Here is a 20000-nt window from a genome sequence, read left to right as displayed (position 1 = left end):
ATGATAATATCAACAAAAGTAAACAGAAGAAGGGAAAAAGATGGAAGGAAAAGGAGCACTAGAGAGAGTGAAAGGAGGAGAAAAAGACATAAAAAGTGCTTTATTGAATGAATTAATCACACAAAGCCACCAAGGCGAAATATCCTCTAACTGAGGCACTATGATTAGAACAATATGATCTTAATGATTTTATTGCCATGGTGTCTTCAACCCGAGGATAACAAAGATGTTCAAATCCCCTACATAAAGGCACCATCAGCAAGCTTCCACTCTCTGACTCTGGGCCAGAAGAATCACAGAGCTGTGGTCTTGACCTTGGATCGAGAAGCATTCATTCCCACTTGTGTGCACGTGGAACATGAGTGCTATAGAACATGGTGCCAGGCACCCCTGCTTCCATAACTACCAAGAAGGCTCAAAGACAATGGTCAACTCAGGCTTTTCTTCTTGAAGTGTTCCCAATGCACGTCTTGTCTCATAATTGAAATACATGTCACACAAGCTGTAAAAGCAAATAGAAAGCCTTGGGTTGTACTATTCAAAGAAATTCTCTACACGGTTTTGGCCTCAAAAATCTCAACTCACTTCCCTTAACCCTATAAACCTCTAAGCTCTGAAATTCTGTGCTACATGTGCAATGGAGTTATTATTATTTTTTAACCTTTGATTTTGGAAAATTTAAAAAATATGTAAAAGTATAAAGAATAATATAGTAAATTTGCATGTGCCCACTACCTAGCTTCAACAGTTAACAATTAATGGTCAATTTTATTTCATCTATGCCCTACCTGCTCCTCTGACAAATGGATTATTTTAAAGACATACCATGTATCTATAAACATTTCGCTGTATAACACTAAGAGGGTTTTTTAAAACACACTATAATGCCATTATTACACCTAAAAAATTAGCATTAATTTCTTAAATATGATCACATATTCAGTCGACGTTTAAATTTCCTTGATTTTCTTGCAACTTTTTTATGCTATGTTCACTTAATCAAGAGCCATATAAAGTCCATACATCGCAATCAGGTGCTTTGCTTCCTATATCTTTTTTGGTATACATTCTTCTTCCTTCTCTTTTCTTAAAATTTCCTTTCAGCTTAACTATTAAAAAAATCAGATCATTTGTTCTGTGTAGTTTCTAACAATCTTGATTTGGCTGATTGCGTGGGCTGACAGAAGCTGTGAGACTAATAAGATCGCCCTTATTAGAGAGGTCATGAGTACACTGGTGGTATTGTTAATTACTGAAGGAAGCCAATGGTAACCAAACACACTGCAGATAGGCTAAATGTTATGAAATTTCTGATCTTAATATTTCTAGAGCACTCCTTCGCCGCTTAGGAAACCTCAGAAACAAGACCAACAACACTCGCTCAATGCAAAGACCTTTCCAATTGGAATGAACTACAGACTTGTCCAGTTCTTTAAAATACAATCCCTTGCATATAAATATAATCCTATTTGGCCAGTTTTGTTAGGACTGGTGTTTCTTTTGGGAATATGGATGGAAAATCTTTTCACACCCAACCAAACTTTGGTTATTCTAGATGCCTCGATGGAGTTAAATACGTAATTAATGATGCATATAACCTATTTAAAAAAATTTAAACCTGCACTAACTGGCAGAAGCACAACCTAACCTTGAGTAAAAATGAAGCCATAGCCTTCCTGGGTTTTTGTGACCGGTCAATTTTTCCTTAGAACTCTGAACCCTACTGCACAAATCTCTCCAGAGCACACTTACTGTAGGCTACTCAGGAGGCAACTCTGTTGTTTGAGTACTTCGCAAAGAAGAATGACACCCAGGTCGCCCAGGTCATTACTGCCGAGGCTCAGCTCTTGCAAGCTCTGGTTAGAGGTCAGAAGTGTGGACAGGTCCCAGCAGCAGTGTGAGGTGAGACTGCAGTTGTCTAATCTGCAAGAAAGGGGGTGATTGAAGGAAAACATTCCTTTAGCTTTCCTCCCAAATCTTCCAGACCTTAGCCTATGAAGTTTAGAACACAAATAGTATAGAATTTGTGGAACAACCTTACATGTCAATAATTATTTTTCTCTCCTTTTTTAGATGGGACAATTTTTTTTTAAGTTATTGGATTGTGTATATCAAATTAATAAGTAATTTTTAAATTGATGTTCCCAAAAAATCTGTGTCTCCCCCCAGATTTTCCCAAAACACAAGTCCCATGCTACCCCACTCTTTTGTGGTAGACAGGACTGTGGTGTAAAAAAAATTTGAGTTTCTTCCTTTACACCATTTAGTAGTAGAATTCTTCCCAGTCCTATAATCCTTTAATAAGCCAAACACTTGAAAGCTACCATCACTTCTCAAACATAGATTATCTAGCTGTCCTTCTCCCCAAACTTCCCTCCACCCTTAGCTACCACATATCCCCATCACCAGTGTAAGCCAAGGAACTTACTCCAACATCTGAAGCTTACAGTTGGGGTTCATGAGGCCCTCACAGAGTATCTTGATCCCTTTGTCTCCAAGAGCATTGTCCCTTAGGTAAAGGTGCGTGAGATTCGGGTTAGTGCTGAGTGCCAAGGACAGAGCTGGACAACAAAGTGATGTAAGGCCAGAATTCACCAATCTGTTGAAACAGTCAGAGAGAAGAGCCCTCAATATCCAGGCTTCCCTGACAGCACAGCCATTTCTTCCAGAAAGACACCCAGGTTACCCATAACCAGTAATAATCCTTAACATCAAAGAGTCATGTCTTATTTGATTCTTACCTCAGTCTGGCAAGGGAGGCAGCACAGTTATAACTATCATGTACCTTTTACAGATTAGAAATCTGAGGTTCATGAAATCATGTCTTTTTCTCAAGGTCAAATAATTGGGCGTATGTTGAAGAGATGTGAGAAAGGGTGGAAAGAGCAGACTGCGTTCTTACAAATCAAGACTAATTCAAGATGACTCAAAATGGGGTGGAGCAAGGGCAGGAGTAGCAATCTGGGGCTGGGTCAGAGAGGTCCTTGTGTGCTGAGCTAAGGTATGTCACCTTCACTCTGACGTCAAAGAACTTTGGAAAGTTTTAGAGCAAAGGCCCAATATTATCAAACTTCCAGTTTAGAGAGATTCCACTGGTGTTACATAAATGAAACGTGACGGGGGGAGAGAACTGAAAGTAAAGAGAACAGGGAATTTAGAATTGCCCTCTGGTTACTGCTGGGAAGCCTGCTGGAAAGTCCCACTACTGAGTAAGACAGGAAGGAGAGGTCAGGAGCAGGTCAAAGAATGGGGGTGGCAGAGTAGGTTACAATAATTAAACCAACACTGGAAATGCTCCATTTGTGACACTTGTGAAATATTCAGGGGAAGGAGGAGCAAGTACAACGTGCAGCCAGAGAAAAGGGCCTAAATCCAAGAAAAGAAAATTCGGCTATATCTAACAAAATATAAAATATCAAAAAGTTTTGACTCACTAACTCTACTTGTAGGTACCCTTGCTAAAGAAACGTTCACACCTCCATAAAGCTGTGAAAACAAGGATTCTCATTGCCCCGTTGTTTGTAGTAGTGAAAAAGTAGAAACCCACTCAAAATTTCATCATTCGATGAATGGTTAAATAAATTATGATATATACAATAATATAAATCTACATATAGCAGCATGGAAATTTATCCATGATAAATGCAAAGAGCAAATCATAGGAAAGTATTTATGCTTTTATTCCATGTTTGATAAATAGAGTGTATGAAGATGGATTAGTAGATGAACAGGCAGACAGAAGTATGAATGGGTGTTCGTATAAAACAAAATCAAAGTTTTCTCATCAAACAGTTTAAAACGGTTCTCTCAAAAGTGGAGTGAGAAGTTGTTTTCACTTTATACTTCACATATCTGTATTATTTGATATTTTTTCTCTGAGCATGTATTACTTTTGTAATAAAAATCTAACAGGTCTGGATTGTTGCTGAAGCTAAGGGGCATATGAGAAAGTCAAGAGAGTGTAGAAGCATTCAGAAAATAAAGAAACTAGTGGTGAAATCCTCAGACCACAGCACGAGATACCAACACAGGACCCAGAGAAGAGGAAGCTAAAAAATTAGGAGGAAAGACTGAGAGGAAAGAGAAGAAAACAGTTTCAAGGAGGAGGTGAGGAACAGAATTGGAGGCAGCAGATACCAATTAAGTAAGGACTGAGAAGGATCTACAGGAGTTGAACCAGAATCACTGAGCACCATGGGAAAAGAGGGTCAACTGAGAAAGTCTATGCCCTGGGCTTCTTCATTTCTGTTCCCTCTGCCAGGAACGCTTTTCCCTCAGCTCCTTCATGATGCAGGCCCTTGCTTCGCTTAGTACCTTCTCAAGTGTCACCCGTTCAAGAGGCATTCCCTGACCACCTAGCCAAAGTAGCAGCTTGCACTGTCACTCTGGCTTTTCTCATAAAATATATTTGCATGTCTATTTGCTTGTCTGTTGTTTCTCACCTCCTGTAAATATGTTGCTGAAAACAGTGTCTTGGTCTGTTTTATTCACTGCTCCCATCAGCACCCACAACAGATCCCCCAGCAAACAATACAGTCTAGCAAATAATGGGGCAAATTCATATCTTTTGAACATACCGAGTGCAGCAGAAGTCAACTTGCTGAGAGAGAGTAATAATAAAAGATGAGAAAATTGAGGCATTGAATACAGACTTTTTCCAGAAACTTGTCTATGGTAAGAGATATGGTTATATCTGGGGATGGCTGATGGGACAAGTCCAAGGAAGTATCAAACCTTTTTGAAGATAAAAGACAGTTAATTACAGAGTAATGGATTATTCCTCAGGAAATACCCTTCCTGGTACATTTGGTCTTTAATTCTGGTCTGGTTGGTACTTATCTCAATAATGTGAATGAAGACATATACAGTTTGCTTATTGTATTCAGAGATAAAATTGACAGAATCAAGATTCAAAATATCTAGACAACGAGTTAAAGGAAAGATAAGATGAAATTTAACAGCACTAAATGTGAGATCCCACACTTGGAGAGAAGAGAACTAGATGGAGAAGGCCTAAATGGAGTCCACTAGCAGTAAGTCATAAGGCAGTGCACTGGGGATTAAGGGAGTGGCCGATGGGGTCACACAGGACTATGTCTGCATCTGGGTATCCTTGGGCAAAGGTTTTAAGTTCCCTTAGTATTTTCTTTCTCCTCTGTAAATTGGGAACACGTATCGACTTTGCAGGATTTTCATGAGGCCAACTGAGATAACCCATATAAAGAACATGGAACACATGTGATACATATTAATTGTGTTATTATTAGTAGGTATTTGTTATTATTATCTATCAAGGATAAATGAAGAAGAAATTGCCAAGTTGTCAATTATTTCATTATAATGGGATCAATAATCAATGTCCATGGAAGCAGCAGTCAAGAAACCAAATGGCATACTGCATTGGGCAAATTTGCTGCAAAAGACCACCTTAAAGTTTTAAGAAGCAAAGATGTCACTTTGATAACCAAGGTGCATTTGACCCAGTGGTGTGGGTGAAGAATATTGACTATATTATGGACTTCCAGAAGAACAAAATAAATCAGCCTTAGAAGAAACACAACCAGAATGTTCCAAAGAAGCGAGGATGGCGAGACTTCATCTCTCTTACTTTGGACACGTCATCAAGAAAGACGAATCACTAGAAAAGGACATCATGTTGGTGAAGCAGAGGGTCAGCGAAAATGAGGGAAACCCTCAATGAGATGGATTCACTCAATAGCCTCAACAATGGGCTCAAAACGTATCAATGATCATGAAGATGACACAGGACCAAGTGATGTTTCATTCTATTATACATAAGGTCATCAAGAGTTGGAGCCGATTCAACGGCAACTAACAAAAACAAAAAAGTCCAACAAGAACTGATAAACTGATGTAACTGCTAAAAACATAGAAAACATAAGATCTTCCAGCAACAGCACAGTGCCCCACCAAAGAAAGTAAAAGTCCCACCATGCATGTTCAAGAGTACTAGGTTCAAGTCTGGGCATTTAGAACATTAACTAACCAGCTTTAATGTAGGAGAGCATGAATAAATTGGTGAAGGTGCTAATCCACATAATATTGAGGACTTAGAGGTACTTAGACAAGAGATAAGAAGGCCCAGGGTGTGAGTGTTGTCTCTATGGAACTGAGATCTGAGTCAGCCAGTGAAGCTCTATGGAGCAGACCAAGGACTGATGCACAGAACAAAGATGGGGTGCTGCCTAAGTATAAGAACTGTCTCCTAGTTAAAACTGTATCCTACTGTAGAGGAAGCATTGAGCAGCAATGACACACATGCTTAGAAGTGTTCACCCATAAAATAAGTGACTATCCACAAGAATTTCTTAGAAGGAAGTCTTTCATCCATTCATTCACTCTTTTTCATTCAATTTTCATTTAGTTGGGCTGCACAACTTCTAAGGTTTCTTCCAATTAAAAATCTCTCATTCCATAATCCTAAATATCTTATTCTATGACCACCAGTGTCTGTCACATTGACTCCAAATCACGGTAACCCTACGTGTGTCAGAGCAGAACTGGGCTCCCCAGAATTTTCAACGGCTGATTTTTCAGAAGTAGACCACCAGGCTTTTCTTTTGAGGAGCCTTTGCATGGACTCAAGCTTCCAGCCTTTTGGTTAGCACCCAAGCTTGTTAACTGTTCCACCAGGGACCCCAAAATATCTTATTAACAGTAGAATATGTTACAAGTATATAGTGCTTCAAACCACTTCAGATACTGTTTCCTCACTTATCCACCCTCAACTCCATCTGATTAGAAATAATCCTCACCCGTATTTTCCAAATAACTGAAGAGGAGTTGCCTTCCTGCTAAGATGCCCAAGAAGACTTACCCCAATTTCTGCAGTTTACATTGTGGATGCTTTGCTTTTTCACATAAAATTCCAACTCCTGCATCTCCCAGGGCATTTTCTCCCATGTAGAGTCTGGTCAGGGACTGGTTGGTGGTCAGGACTGACGCAAGATCTGGACAGCAATCTGATGTGAGACAGCAGCTGACCAGCCTTCCACAGAGATGGCAGAGTGTCACAATCACACCTCTCTCTCTCCCCACTTATCACCTTGAGCTAAAAAGGCTCGTACCTGCTTCTGTCTCTAGTCTAGTCCGTACATGGGAAGGCAGCAAGTCCAAGCTCAATATTAACTGTTGATTTTTTTTTAATGTAATAGCAAATAAGATTCTTTCAAGTCCATTCTAAACTCACACTGCTCCTCCCACCTTCCTACCATTTTTAAGTGTCTTCTTTGCTTCTTAAAAATTCACATCTCCCCGAAGTGTGCAGTGAAGGGCTCTATACAACATACGTGTCTGCACTGCTTTAGCTCTGTTTCCTATTGGGGTGGGGACTGAGGGTGGCATTTGTCATGAAGTTCTAAGATTCTTCTAAAATCCTGGTTTTATTTTCTCAGCTAGGCAGTAAGTACTTTAAAGGGAGGCATCATTACTTTTATGACTTATGTTTCCCTCCAGGGCATAGTATGAGCTTTTCCCATAACAAACACTAACTGGCAAACACTCAGAGATAAATACAGGAAGTCCTCTACCGGGCAGAGCTATTCTCACACTAAAACTCTAACCCATTGCTGTCAAGTCGATTCCGACTCACGACGACCCTAAAACTCTAGCCCCTTGTATTTCAGGAAACCCGCAGTCTTACCCTTCATAAGGGAAATTAGTGCAGACTCACCAGAGCTTCTGCAGATTGCAGAATAAATGCCGCAGTCCCACACACAAATGTTTGACCCCAGAGTCTCCCAGGGTATTGTTGCTGAGGTCCAGTTCCACCAGCTTCTGGTTGCTGCAGAGGACCGAGGAGATGCCCAGGCAACAGTCATGAGTAAGACCACACCGCCCCAACCTTCACACAAAGAACAAAAATAGAAAGAATCAGAACATGGCCTTCTTCTCTGCAACTGCCTGACACTCTATGCTTAATTTCAGCACCAGGACACTTGTTTTATCATGATGCAAAAAGAAAATTATAACACCGTTTTCATTAAAGTATAATCTTCTTATCAGCGAACTCCTGAATAGACCCTGAGTCATCCTGGGAAGTTGGCTCTCAGGCTCACTAGCTCACAGCCTGAGACCACAATTACTAAGAACCAGTCAGTGAGTCCTCAGTAGTAAATAACACCAGCCTAAATGTAATGAATCCTCAAATGGATAAACGGTGTATTTCTGTTTCGTAAATGAAAAGGGTGATAAACCTGTAGGTTCCACATCCTTTCCACATGCACTCTCAATTCCAGGTCCTAACAGCTGAAGTTCCTTCAACTTAATGCTGTCCTGTCTAGGGCTGTACCCATCTACTTTCCTTCACCAACATTGTACTCCATAGCTCTGTTTGATGATTTAATCCCAGCCCTCCATCTGGAGGAGCAAGAAACATTGTTTCTTAATTTGTTTTACAATCACCCTGTCATTACCACCACCATACCACTACCAACAATGTGTCCCTGCCATTGGGCAAGGACAACTTTCCATCTGTTTTCCAGGACAATATTTCATATGTCCTAGAGCCTGTTGGAAACCCTGGTGGCATAGTGGTTTAGAGCTATGGTTGCTAACCAAAAGGTAGATGGTTCAAGTCCACCAGGCGCTCTTTGAAAACTCTGCCCTATAGGGTCACTATGAGTCAGAATCTACTTGATGGCAACGGGTTTTTGGGTAGAGCCTGTTGGGCCACCCCCTTCTCTGTCCCTATCCTGACGCCAACTGCAAGCATGTGGACAACCAGATCTCTACTCATCCACAAAACATCTCATTATCACCCATGTTTTCCTGCTTGTGCCTCTTGAGACCACAGCTGACTCTCTAAAATCACATGGGGCGCCCACCACGCACAGGGAGCAACTGTTGGGGGAGGGTGTGGAATGACCTTGGAGAGGTAAGTGAAGTGCAAAAAACAGCCAGAGCCTTTAAAAAAAGGGAGGGGGGATTTATAATTTATCAGACAAGCGAAGAGAAGGCATTTAAGCAAAGGAACTGCATAAATCAATTTTTTAAACAATCCTCTAAATTCTGTGTGGAGAATGGATTTGTGTGGAGGGAAGTGGGTGCAGAGAGGCCATACAGACAATGTTATTTTAATAGTATTTTTTGAGCCATGATGTTTGTTATGACGCTTGCCTTGATGGTGCAAACACAATGGCAAAACAAACACAAATCCTGTCCTCAGTGAGCTGACACTCTGGAAAACTATTACAATAGTCCAGGCAAGTCATGGTGGTAATTTAGCCCCGGACTGGTGGAGTGGAGATGAGGAAAGTAGACAATTGTTTGGTGGTGTTTTTAGGTGCCATTGAGTTGGTTCCGATTCATAGCAACCCTATGTATAACAGAACCAAACACTGCATGGTCCTACGCCATCCCCACAATTGTTTCGATGTTTGAGCCCATAGTTGCAGGCACTGTGTCAATCCATCTCATTGAGGATATTCCTCTTTTTAGCTGACCCTCTACCAAGCATGATGTCCTTCTCCAGGGACTGGTCCCTCCTGATAACATGCCCGAAGTATGTGAGACAAAGTCCCACCAGCCTTGCTTCTAAGGAGCATTCTGGCTGTACTTCTTCCCATACAGATTTGTTCGTTTTTCTGGCAGTCCATGATATAGTCAATATTCTTCGCCAACACCATAATTCAAAGCCTCGATTCCTCTTGGGCCTTCCTTATTCATTGCCCAGCTTTCACATGCATATGTTGTTGTTGTTATTAGGTGTCTTCAAGTCACTTCCTACTCATAGTGACCTGATGTACAACAGAACCAAACACTGCCAGTTTATCATGATGTTGCTTATTGGTCCAGTTGTGAGGATTTCTGTTTTCTTCACGTTGAGGTGCAATCCATACAGAAGACTGTAGTCTTTGATCTTCATCAGTAAGTGCTTCAAGTCCTCTTCACTTTCAGCAGCAAGGTTGTGTCATCTGCATATGGCAGATTGTTAATGAGTATTCCTCCCATCCTGATGCCATGTTCTTCTTTGTATCGTCCAGCTTCTCAGATTATTTGCTCAGCATATAGATTAAATAAGTATGGTGAAAGGATACAACCCTGACCCACACCTTTCCTGGTTTTAATCCTCACAGTTTCTCCTTGTTCTGTTCGAATGGCTGCCTCTTTTTCTATGGACAGGTTCCTCATGAGCATGTTTAAGTGTTCTGGAACTCCCATTCTTCGAAATGTTATCTGTAATTTGTTATGATCCACACAGTCGAATAGTTAATAAAACACAGGTAAACATCTTTCTGGTATTCTCTGCTTTCAGCCAAGATCTCTCTGAGATCGGAAATGACATCCCTTGTTCCACATCCTCTTCTGAATCCAGCTTGAATTTCTGGCAGTTCGCTGTCAATGTATTGCTGCAACTGTTTTTAAATTATCTTCAGCAAAATTTTACTTGCATGTGATATAATATCATTCAATAATTTCTGCATTCTCTTGGATCACATTTCTTTGGAATGTTTATAGGTAAAATTGATAAGACTTGGTCAAGGGGTGGTATGAGAAAAAGACAGAGGGAGGTATGACACCATCCAAGAGTGTCGGGCTTTAATACTGGCTGTGTAGTTCATCAAAAATGCAGATGCTTCTGCATATCACAGAGAGTGTGACTGAATAGAGCTGGAAGCATGGCTCAGGTTATCTGCAAATTCAAGTCAAGTCAACTCAATCTGGGCTGAGGAGCAAGCGTTGTTTTAGTAAAGCTACAGAAAATTCTCTGTGGTGATTAAACCCATATATCATATTCTGATATATGATATATGATAAATCTGATGGTTTCCAGCCTAGGCAACTACAATTCTATATGATGAAGCCCTCTAATTCTCATCACATGACCAGGGAAGTATCAAACTCGTGGCCTTTTTGTTGAACTATAAGAAAGGACTTCTTTTTAGTCCCCCTTCATTCTCCTCAATCTAAAACGTTCCAAACTACTAGCCTCCAAACAGTTGTGCCTTCCCACTTACCATGTCCCCAAGACTTTTATCATGGATTGAATTGTGTCCCCCAAAAATATATGTCAACTTGGTTCGGCCATGATTCCCAGTACTGAGACAGAAAGCCTTCCCCTGGAACTGCTACCCTGAATTTGGACTCCTAGCCTACTGGACTGTGAGAGAATAAATTGTTTGTTGAAGGCTTTCAATTGTGGTATTTCTGTTACAGCAGCACTAGGTGACTAAGACAACTTTCTCCAGTCCTTCTTCATTCACTCACATTCACATGCATGGATGTGTGAGTGTGTATGCACACACACACACATGCACACACAGAAAGACTTACCACAATCTCTGAATGTTACAGCCAGGATGCTGGAGGGTTTCACACAACACCCTCATTCCAGGGTCCCCCACAGTATTGTCACTAAGGTCCAATTCGGTAAGGCTCGGGTTAGTGCTCAGGACCGAGAAAAGGTCCCTGGAAAAACTGGAAATGAGGTAGCAGTTCACCAAACTAGAAGATGGGAAGAGGGAAGGGGAAAAATTATCAGTCTCTTACAATACCAAATTGAAGCTAGGGGCCAGGAGTGGCTGGTACCAGTTCAAAGTCTCCCAGGGATTAAGAAATCGGTCACAGAACTAAACATCATTCACCCAGAAATGGAAAGGGCCTGAGTGAGCCTTGGCAAAACCAATTCCCCATAACTTACAGTGTAAAGAAAGCAAGTCTGTGGCTTTGCCTGACTATAAGTGCCTTCTGCTCCCTCGGGTTTTCTTCTCCCTTACTCATCAGTCAGACATCTTGTCCATGGGCCTGGAGACCCTATGATATGTATTCCAGAGGGTTTTTCATATCAAGGGGTGCTTTCAAGAATCACAAGACCTGGGTCTCACCCAAAGGAATAAAACTGTTGAACTCCCAGGTAATTCCATTGTGCAGCCACTGATGCACTGAATCACTGATGGCTGTTGTTAAAATGCAGATTCTGACTCAGAAGGTCTAGGATCAGGCCTGAGATTCTGCACTTCTGACAAGCACCCAGCTGGTCTTTGCAGTGTTCTAGAACATACGAAGGCAAGTGCTTACCCTCAGAGAAAAGTAGCTGCCTCTAGAGAAATAAGCACTGGGCTTCCGCCTCAGGGCCTGTGAGGATGAGTTCCTGCCGCCGTCGTCACAGCCGAGTGACCTTGGTCAGCTTTCCTGTTGTCTCTGCCTCACTTTCCAGCTCCTTCGTGAGCAGATCTACTTCCTTCCTCTCCTCTTCCTCTCCATCTTCCCCCTCTACTCTCTGCGCTCTCTCTTTATTTCTCTCCCTTCTTCCCCCTCTCTTTCTCTCTCTCCTGCCTTCTATCTAGCCATTCTGAACTCTTGTCATTGTCAAAAAGGACCCTTCTTTCCCACCTTCTGCCATCCAAACCCCTATTCCCTCTGCCTGGGTTGTCCTTTCCCTGCACTCACTCCCTAGTCCTCAGAACTGAGCTGAGGTGTGACTCCTTGAGACACCTTCCCTAACTCCCCAAGCTGGTCAAGGGTTCCTATGCTCTGAGTGTCCTTATAATTGCACATGACGCTCTACCCTCTTCACTTGTTTCCCAGCTATCTCCACAACCAGGCCTGAAGCTCGTCATGGGCAGGACCTGGGTCTCAGCCATTGCCACAGTCCACGTGAGCAGTCCCTGATGACTGAGTGATGAATAAAAAGGCCGTTCCGGTAGTGGTGCCAAGGCAGAAAGTCAGTTGAAGGACATATCCTCCCTTTTTTCTTAATTTTTATTCAATGTCATTTTTTTTTCCACGTCTTTTATAGAGGTTAAATCCATACATGCCCCGAGGGCCCACCTCCACCCAGCCACTGTGGGCAGTCTCTGTTACCTGCTGAATTGTACAGAACAGTCCCTGTTCCATTCCTCACCCTTGTACCCGTGAATGTGATCCTGTTTGAAAATAGGGTTTTCCCTTTCTGTAAGTTAAGGAGGTCATATTGGAGTAGGGTAGGTCTTAATCCCTTCTGAGTTGTGCTTATAAAAGGAGAGAACAGACAAGGGGAGTCATACACAGAGGGAAGACAGACACCATGTGAAGATGTGCCTACAATCCAAGGAAAGCCAAGAGACATCTCAGGCTTTAGAAACCAGAAGCGACAAGGAAGGATTTTCCCGAAGAGTGGACAGAGACTATGGCTCTGCTGACACCCCGAATTTGGACTTCTAGCCTCTAGAACTGAGAGACAATAAATTTCAGCTCTTTAAAGCCACCCACTTTGTGGAATTTTGTAATGGCCGCCCTAGGAAACTAAGATGCCCCCATCCGGGGGTCACTGAATGTTAACCCTGGAAGTGACTTCCAAAATCAGGTAACTCAACCAGTTCATTTTATAGACACAGAGACTGGATTCCAACTCCCAGCAAATCTGTGTGCAAGAGACCCTGAAGTGGGTGCTTTTGGCAACTGCCTGGAACAAACAACATGGGGGGCTAGAGGAGGTAGTCTCACCTTTCCAGTCCTGTTGTTGTTAGCTGCCATCAAGTCAGCCCCTAACTCATGGCAATCCCATGCACAATGGGATTGGGCAGCTGTGATCTATAGGGTTTTCACAGGCTGATTTTTTGGAAGTAGATCACCAAGCCTTTCTTCCTAGTCTGTCTTAGCATGGAAACTCTGCAAAAACCCTCAATTTCCACTCATTACCTTTGCACCAATGAAGCCACCTCCCCACTGTCACCTACATACACTCTTCCTCAGACCATTTTCATGCATTTTTTCATGCTAGTCCCCACGCCCAGAATTCCCTTCATACTGCCAACCTTCAGGCAGGCTTAAACTTCACTCCTCTGAGAAGCCCCCTCAGCCTCCAGCTCCAAGGGCACTCTGCTTTCCTGTGTTCCTGAGACATAGTCTCCAGGGCTGTTCTGCCCCTCGAGTATTGACTGGCATGGCTATTTTACTATTATGTATTAGAGCTCCAAGTAGATTACAAGCAATTTGAGTTTAGAAACATTTTTATACATTTTTATCGATGGCAGTGGGTGTTTAATACTCGACATGGAGCCCTGGTTGCACTGTGTCTATGCGTTAGGCTGCTAACCAAAAAGTCAGCAGTTCATATCCACCAGCTGCTCCTTGGAAACCCTGTAGGGCAGTTCTTCTCTGTCCTATAGGGTCGCAATGAGTCAAAATCGACTTGAAGGCAATGGACTTGGTTTTTGGTTTATACCCCAAGTAATACCTAGAATTGTTCCTTACGCTGAATTGCTATTCAGCAAACATCTCTGTTCATTGTTTTACTAATTTTTTGCCCATCTCATTTATCCACCTGCCTTACCACCACTAGTGGATCTCAGCCAATGAAAGGGCGCAGTAGAAATAGGTGTGTAGTGGTGGCATTATTAGGTAATATTGGTAATTGCCTGGAGTCCCTGGGTGATGCAAAGGGTTAATATGCTCAATTGCTGTTATGGATTGAATTGTATCCCCCAAAAATATATGTCAACTTGGCTAGGTTATGATTCCCAGTATTATGTGATTGTCCACCATTTTGTCACCTGATATGATTTTCCTATGTGTTTAAATCCTATCTCTATGATGTTAATGAGGCAGGATTAGAAGCAGTTATGTTAACGAGGCAGGACTCAATCTACAAGATTAGGTTGTATCTTGAGTCAATCTCTTTTGAGATATAAAAGAGAGAAGGGAGCATAGAGACAGAGAGACCTCATGCCACCAAGAATGAAGAAGCAGGAGGGGAGTGCATCTTTTGGACCCGGGGTCCCCCCACTGAGAAGTTCCTAGACCAAGGGAAGATTGATGATAAGAATCTTCCCCAGAGCCAACAGAGAGAGAAAGCCTTCCCCTGGAGCTGGCACACCGAATTCAGATTTCTAGCTTCCTAGACTGAGAGAACAAATTCCTCTTTGTTAATATCATCCACTTGTGGTATTTCTGTTATAGCAGCACTAGATAACTAAGACAGCTGCTAACAGAAAGGTTGGGGTTTGAGTCTACCTAGAGGCACCTTGAAAGAAAGGCCTGGCAATCTACTTGTGTAAAACCAGCAGTTGAAAACCCTATGGAACACAGTTCTACTCTGGCATACATGGGGTCGCCATGAGTCAGAGTCGACTTGACAGAAGAAACCGGTTTATGGGTTTTAGTGGCAAATTAATTTGAAAGACAGTTGAGAAGAGGGAAGAGGGAGCAACTGGCAAGAAAAAGGTGGCTTAGAAAGAGGAGGGCATTCTCTATCCCCTGCCTGAAGCTGAATTTCCTTACCGGTAAGAACAGGCAGCGTGTGAACATGGTGAAACACAATTAACCACAGGAAGACGTCGACCTTCCTCCTCCTCCTCTTCTTCCTCCTTGGGCAAGTTGTGAAAAAAACCCAGGGAAAGTGATTCAACACGACAACTGTTCTCAATGCAAAAAGAAGAAACTACATAGTCCATCCTAGTGGTGAGGTTGACCTCAATTTTGGGGAAATGGCCCATGGCCCTTTGCACAAAGTCCTCCTCCTGCATCTCGTACAAGCAATAGAACAATTCTAGCTGGCTGGGCTGGGTCTGCAGCTTCTTGGCCTTAGCTTTAGCTTCTATCCACTTGAGCAACTCCTGCCTAATTTGCTGTGAGATTTTGCAACTTAATTTTTTTTCCAGGTAAGAGGTTCTCTCCTGGTTTACAAGGCCAAAAAGGAAACGAACAACAAAAATCAGATATCCTTTTTCAAATTTGCCGTAATTTTCAAGAAGGACTGTCACATCTCGGTTGGGAAGCTTCAAACAACTCAATGACATGTTCCTCGTTTCCCTCTCTTCCTCCTCTTCCAGCAGGTAGTACATGGCAGCAAAGAACTCCTGGAAAGTCAAATGAATAAAGCTGTAGAACTTCTCACAGTCCACTTCCTTCTGAAAGAGGTTCATCCTCAGGAAAGCTGACACATCGGCCTTCTGCAGGCCATGATTCCTGAGGTCATACTCCTCAAATAGGATTTTCTGGTTCCAGATTCCATCCGCAGCTAAAGAACAGAGCCCTCGTAGGTTGGCAGGGAAATGGTGCTCCTGGGTTCCTCCTCTGGTCTGCAATAAACTTGAGAGAAAAAAGGTGTACACAGCAGTGGTGGTCTTGGATGTCTGAGCAAGGGATTTTCCACTCTCCATCTGCTGCTTCAGCCCAGTGCACACTATCCAGCAAACCAGGGGGATAAAACACATTGTGAAGAGGATCTCATTCTCCTGAATTAACCTAAAGGCTTCCTTAGCTTGGTGCCCATCTGAGAAATACTTAAAGAAATATTCCTTCCTCCTGGCCTCTGAGAAACCCAGGATCTCCACATGGCGGGGATGGTCCAATAAGTGTTGGAGTTTCTCTAGGGCTACGGGTCGTGTGGTGATGAGCAGGGAGGCCTCAGGAAGCAGCCTCTTTCTAATGAGGCTACTCAGGAGAATGTCACCTCGATCTGCCTTCTGCCAGTCTGTGCAGAGCTCCCCTGTGTGCTCATCAAAGGCACCTTGCAGCTCGTCAAAGCCATCCATGAGGAACAGGATCTTGGATGGCTTGCTCACTATCTTGGATATGGGAGGGTTTGGGTCAGGGCAACAGCTAACGATCAGGTCTCGCAGACTCCTCCGTGTCATGAGGCTCACCTCCCGACAGTGGATGTAGAATAAATAGTCAAACCTGTCTTTGTAAAGTTGCCCCGACGCCCAGTCCAACATAATCTTCCTGGCCAATATTGTTTTCCCAATGCCAGCTGCTCCCTGGAACACCACTGTGTGCACAGGTTCAGCATCCTCTTCATCAGGCTCGAACAGGAGTTCTATCTTGATGGAACTCGTGGGACTGTCCCTGGTCTTGGCCGCAGTTTGACCGATAGCCAGAAGCTCATGCTCCCTCTCCTTTCGGCTGGGGTGCTCCTTGACAAGACTTAGCCGGGTGTACCGTTTGTTGAGGCTCACAATCTCACCCAGACGTGCATTTCTGTCTTCAATACACTGGAACCTGCTTCTTACATGTTTTCTGTATGCCCTACAGTAATCTAAGGCAAAGACAGAAAGTTAGACTTTGGAGAAAGCCCTTCACACACCCACTTGAAATGAACTATCCACAGGGACCCGTGATCAGTAGCAAGTGGGAACTGGAACTGAGAAACATGAGAAGCATCTCTCTGCTGCTTGTCTATGGAATGTTCCAGAAACTCTGGTGTCAAATTCTTCATGTACACAATTTAGCAGAAGAACAGCAAACCATCCAGAAAATGCTTTTTTTGGATCTTATTTCCTTACGTAGTCTGCAGCCCAGGCCTGTTTAAACCAGAAACCCTTAATCATCTACCTTCTCTTGGTTCTGGGACTGGAAGAAACCATGCGAACATCAATTCAGTTTCTTCAGGTGATAATAGATTTCCTGAAACAGGAGTAGTTTGCATCCCAATAAACATTGAGGGGTTAGGAGAAGCAGCATGTAGGATAGTCAAGGTAATCAGCTTCCCAGCGCCCCCTGAAGTGGGTCTCAGAGCCTAATTGGAAGCACCGTTCCCATCACTTACCTTCCTTTTTTTTACAAAAAGAGATTTTGGAAAGAAACCCTAGTAAACCCATCCACTCTTCTTCAATGCTTTCTTCCCGGCACATCACATTGGGTGTAGAATCAACTGCACTATCTGAATATAAAAGGAAAAAAAATACCAAGTGTCAAAAACTGGCACTCCTAACTCACCCATTGCCATGGCGTCAATTCCAACTCCTAGTAACCCTATAGGATGGAGTAGAAGTGCCCCATAGGGTTTCCAAGGTGCCAGGAGTCAGAATCAACTCAACAGCAATGGGTTTGGTTTGGTTTTTGGTTTTGTTATCTATAGGTCTCCAGACCACACCTTAGTATTTACGCTAAAGAGGTGACTCAGGTGGGGGCTGGCCGGGCCAGAAAGAACGCCTCATAATATCAGCTGACCTCAGGAGGTAGGTCATCCATTCTTTTGTGCCTACATAATGAAGCCCCAATAAAGGCTCTGGACACAGAAGCTCCATGTACTTCCTGGTTGGTGAATGACATCAATGCATTTGGGAACTTCCAAGCTTACATCTAAGATCTTGGGCAGACTTGGCAGTCTGGAGAACTATGTCCTTTATTTTGTGAAATACAACCTAACATAAGATAGTTAGGGTCAGAGAAAGAAGTGCTTGCATGTGCAATTGGTTTGAGAACAGAAGTGGTAGAGAGGTAAAAAGTGGGGATTAGATATTATTCATACAGAAGGCAAAACAGCATAGTGGTTAAGAGCCAGACTTCAGCAAAAGGCACACAGGGCTTTGAATCCTGCCCTTGGCTCTGACTAGAATGGTAATTAGAACCTCCTCAAGGCTAACTTTGTTCATTTGAAAGTATGGATAAAAACAGCACCTAGTTCACAGGATTCTTGTGAGGTATGAACAACAAAATTCATGAATATGGCTTCACAAAGTAGTTATATAACTATTATTATAATTATAGTTTGGTTATATGAGTATATAAGTACTGACACAATTATAATTATGATAATTTGCTGTTAACATTCCACTACTAGGTAGTCCAGGCTAATTCCACCTCCCTCATTACATTATTTTTACATTTTTATTCTCCTTCATTACACCCTACCCTTGCACCAATTCTCCATGCTTCTCCTTATTTATCAATTCATTTTATGCCCCTCTTCCACCACCGTTTGTTCAACATCATCATCCTGTGGTTTTCTAGGTTCCTCTGAGACTTCCCGTATGTACTTCTCTTGACTAGAATACCAGGCCAAAAGGAGAACCTCACCCCCAACATATACACAGGATTAAGAGAATTTCTTTTGCCACTCCAACGTCAAAGTAGTGGCCATAAGAAAGACTTTGTCCCACAAACTATGTAATTCTGGAAGGTGAAAACCTGGCTCCTGAGCTATGGGAAGAAGAGACGGAAGCTTGCTGACTCATGAGGCTGGCTTTGGACAGAAACCAGGATGCCACCATCTGGATATAGAACTGGAGGAAGCTCCTGGCAGAGGACTCTCTTGTAAGAAAGTGAGATTAACCAGGACAGGCCTCTTGGCATAGATAAGTTCTGAGCAGGGTTTTTAACAGAGTTCGAAAAAAGCAAATTGCTTTCCTCCATCTTGTCACAGCACTGCTATGAAAGGAAGAGGATAAAGCCAAAATAATAAGAGGAAGGATTAAAAGGAAAACATGCTGTCTTCGTTCCACTCACCCCACTCGGGCTCATCCCTTTTAGCTTTCTCATAAAGATCTCTCCTGTTGATTGTAGCAAAAATCTGCACAGCCATGCCCCACGCCTTCCTCTCCCCATTGAAGTCGATCATCAGGGTCGCTAGATCCAGGTGGTCTGCCTTTTCTGTCTGGCCCCGAGGGAGTGAGACATAGCCCGCTTGGGAAGGATAGTCTTCCAAGAGCATTTTGAATTTTTTAAAGTCTTTGTCCTCCAGGTCCTCCAAGAAACAGGCCAGCCTGCAGCGCACACTTTCCATCCTCATCTGCAGCTCTGATCAGCGTCCTTGGGCATAAATCGGTGCTGGGAAATTGAGTAGTGAAACCATGTATGGGTAAGAAGAGTCCTTCTTAAAAGTATTCCCCTTGCCCCAAAGAAAATTAAATTATCAAAAATCTAGAAAAATGAACAGAAAAAAATATTACTTGACTTTAATGAGTCACCATCTTTACTTTTAAAAATGACCGAAATAATTATTGTGCTGTTAACTGCAGTGAGTCGGCCCCCAACCCATGGGAACCCCATACGCAATGGGACAAAATGCTTCCTGGTCATGTGCCATCCCCAGGATCAGTTGAGGATCAAACCATTGTGATACACAGGGTTTTCACTGACTGATTTTTGGAAATAGATTGCCAGACCTTTCTTCCTAGTCTATCGTAGTCTGCAAGCACCGCTGAAACCTGTTCAACATCATAACGACACTCAAGCTTTCACTTTCTGATGGGTGGCGACTGCACTTGAGGTGCACTGGTGGGGAATTTAGCCCAGATCTCCCACATGGAAGAAGAGAATTCTGCCACTGAGCC

At 42.8% G+C, this 20000-nt stretch overlaps 1 protein-coding gene across 4 annotated transcripts in view; it reads right to left on the bottom strand.

Moving 5' to 3' along the window:
• Nucleotides 1-207: 207 nt before the first annotated feature.
• Nucleotides 208-20000, bottom strand: part of NLRP3 (NLR family pyrin domain containing 3) — a 63678-nt gene continuing 43885 nt past the window's right edge. For 2 of the 4 annotated variants that reach the window (XM_049875140.1, XM_049875138.1), the window contains exons 3-11: nucleotides 19174-19587; nucleotides 17492-17605; nucleotides 15223-16981; nucleotides 11296-11466; nucleotides 7694-7864; nucleotides 6839-7009; nucleotides 2429-2599; nucleotides 1753-1923; nucleotides 208-502 (exon numbers count right to left, since the gene is read on the bottom strand). In XM_049875140.1, coding sequence (XP_049731097.1) covers nucleotides 403-502; nucleotides 1753-1923; nucleotides 2429-2599; nucleotides 6839-7009; nucleotides 7694-7864; nucleotides 11296-11466; nucleotides 15223-16981; nucleotides 17492-17605; nucleotides 19174-19456 — 3111 coding nt within the window. In that variant the 5' untranslated portion in view covers nucleotides 19457-19587 and the 3' untranslated portion in view covers nucleotides 208-402. The remainder of the gene's footprint in view (nucleotides 503-1752; nucleotides 1924-2428; nucleotides 2600-6838; nucleotides 7010-7693; nucleotides 7865-11295; nucleotides 11467-15222; nucleotides 16982-17491; nucleotides 17606-19173; nucleotides 19588-20000) is intronic. The other 2 variants (XM_049875139.1, XM_049875137.1) reach the window with 1 other exon arrangement.

This window comes from Elephas maximus, chromosome 2, assembly GCF_024166365.1.
Source record: "Elephas maximus indicus isolate mEleMax1 chromosome 2, mEleMax1 primary haplotype, whole genome shotgun sequence".
In the NCBI taxonomy this organism is placed as follows: domain Eukaryota; kingdom Metazoa; phylum Chordata; class Mammalia; order Proboscidea; family Elephantidae; genus Elephas; species Elephas maximus.
The sequence above is the reverse complement of the archived record's forward strand: the minus strand, read 5'-3'. Positions and strand labels throughout refer to the sequence as shown.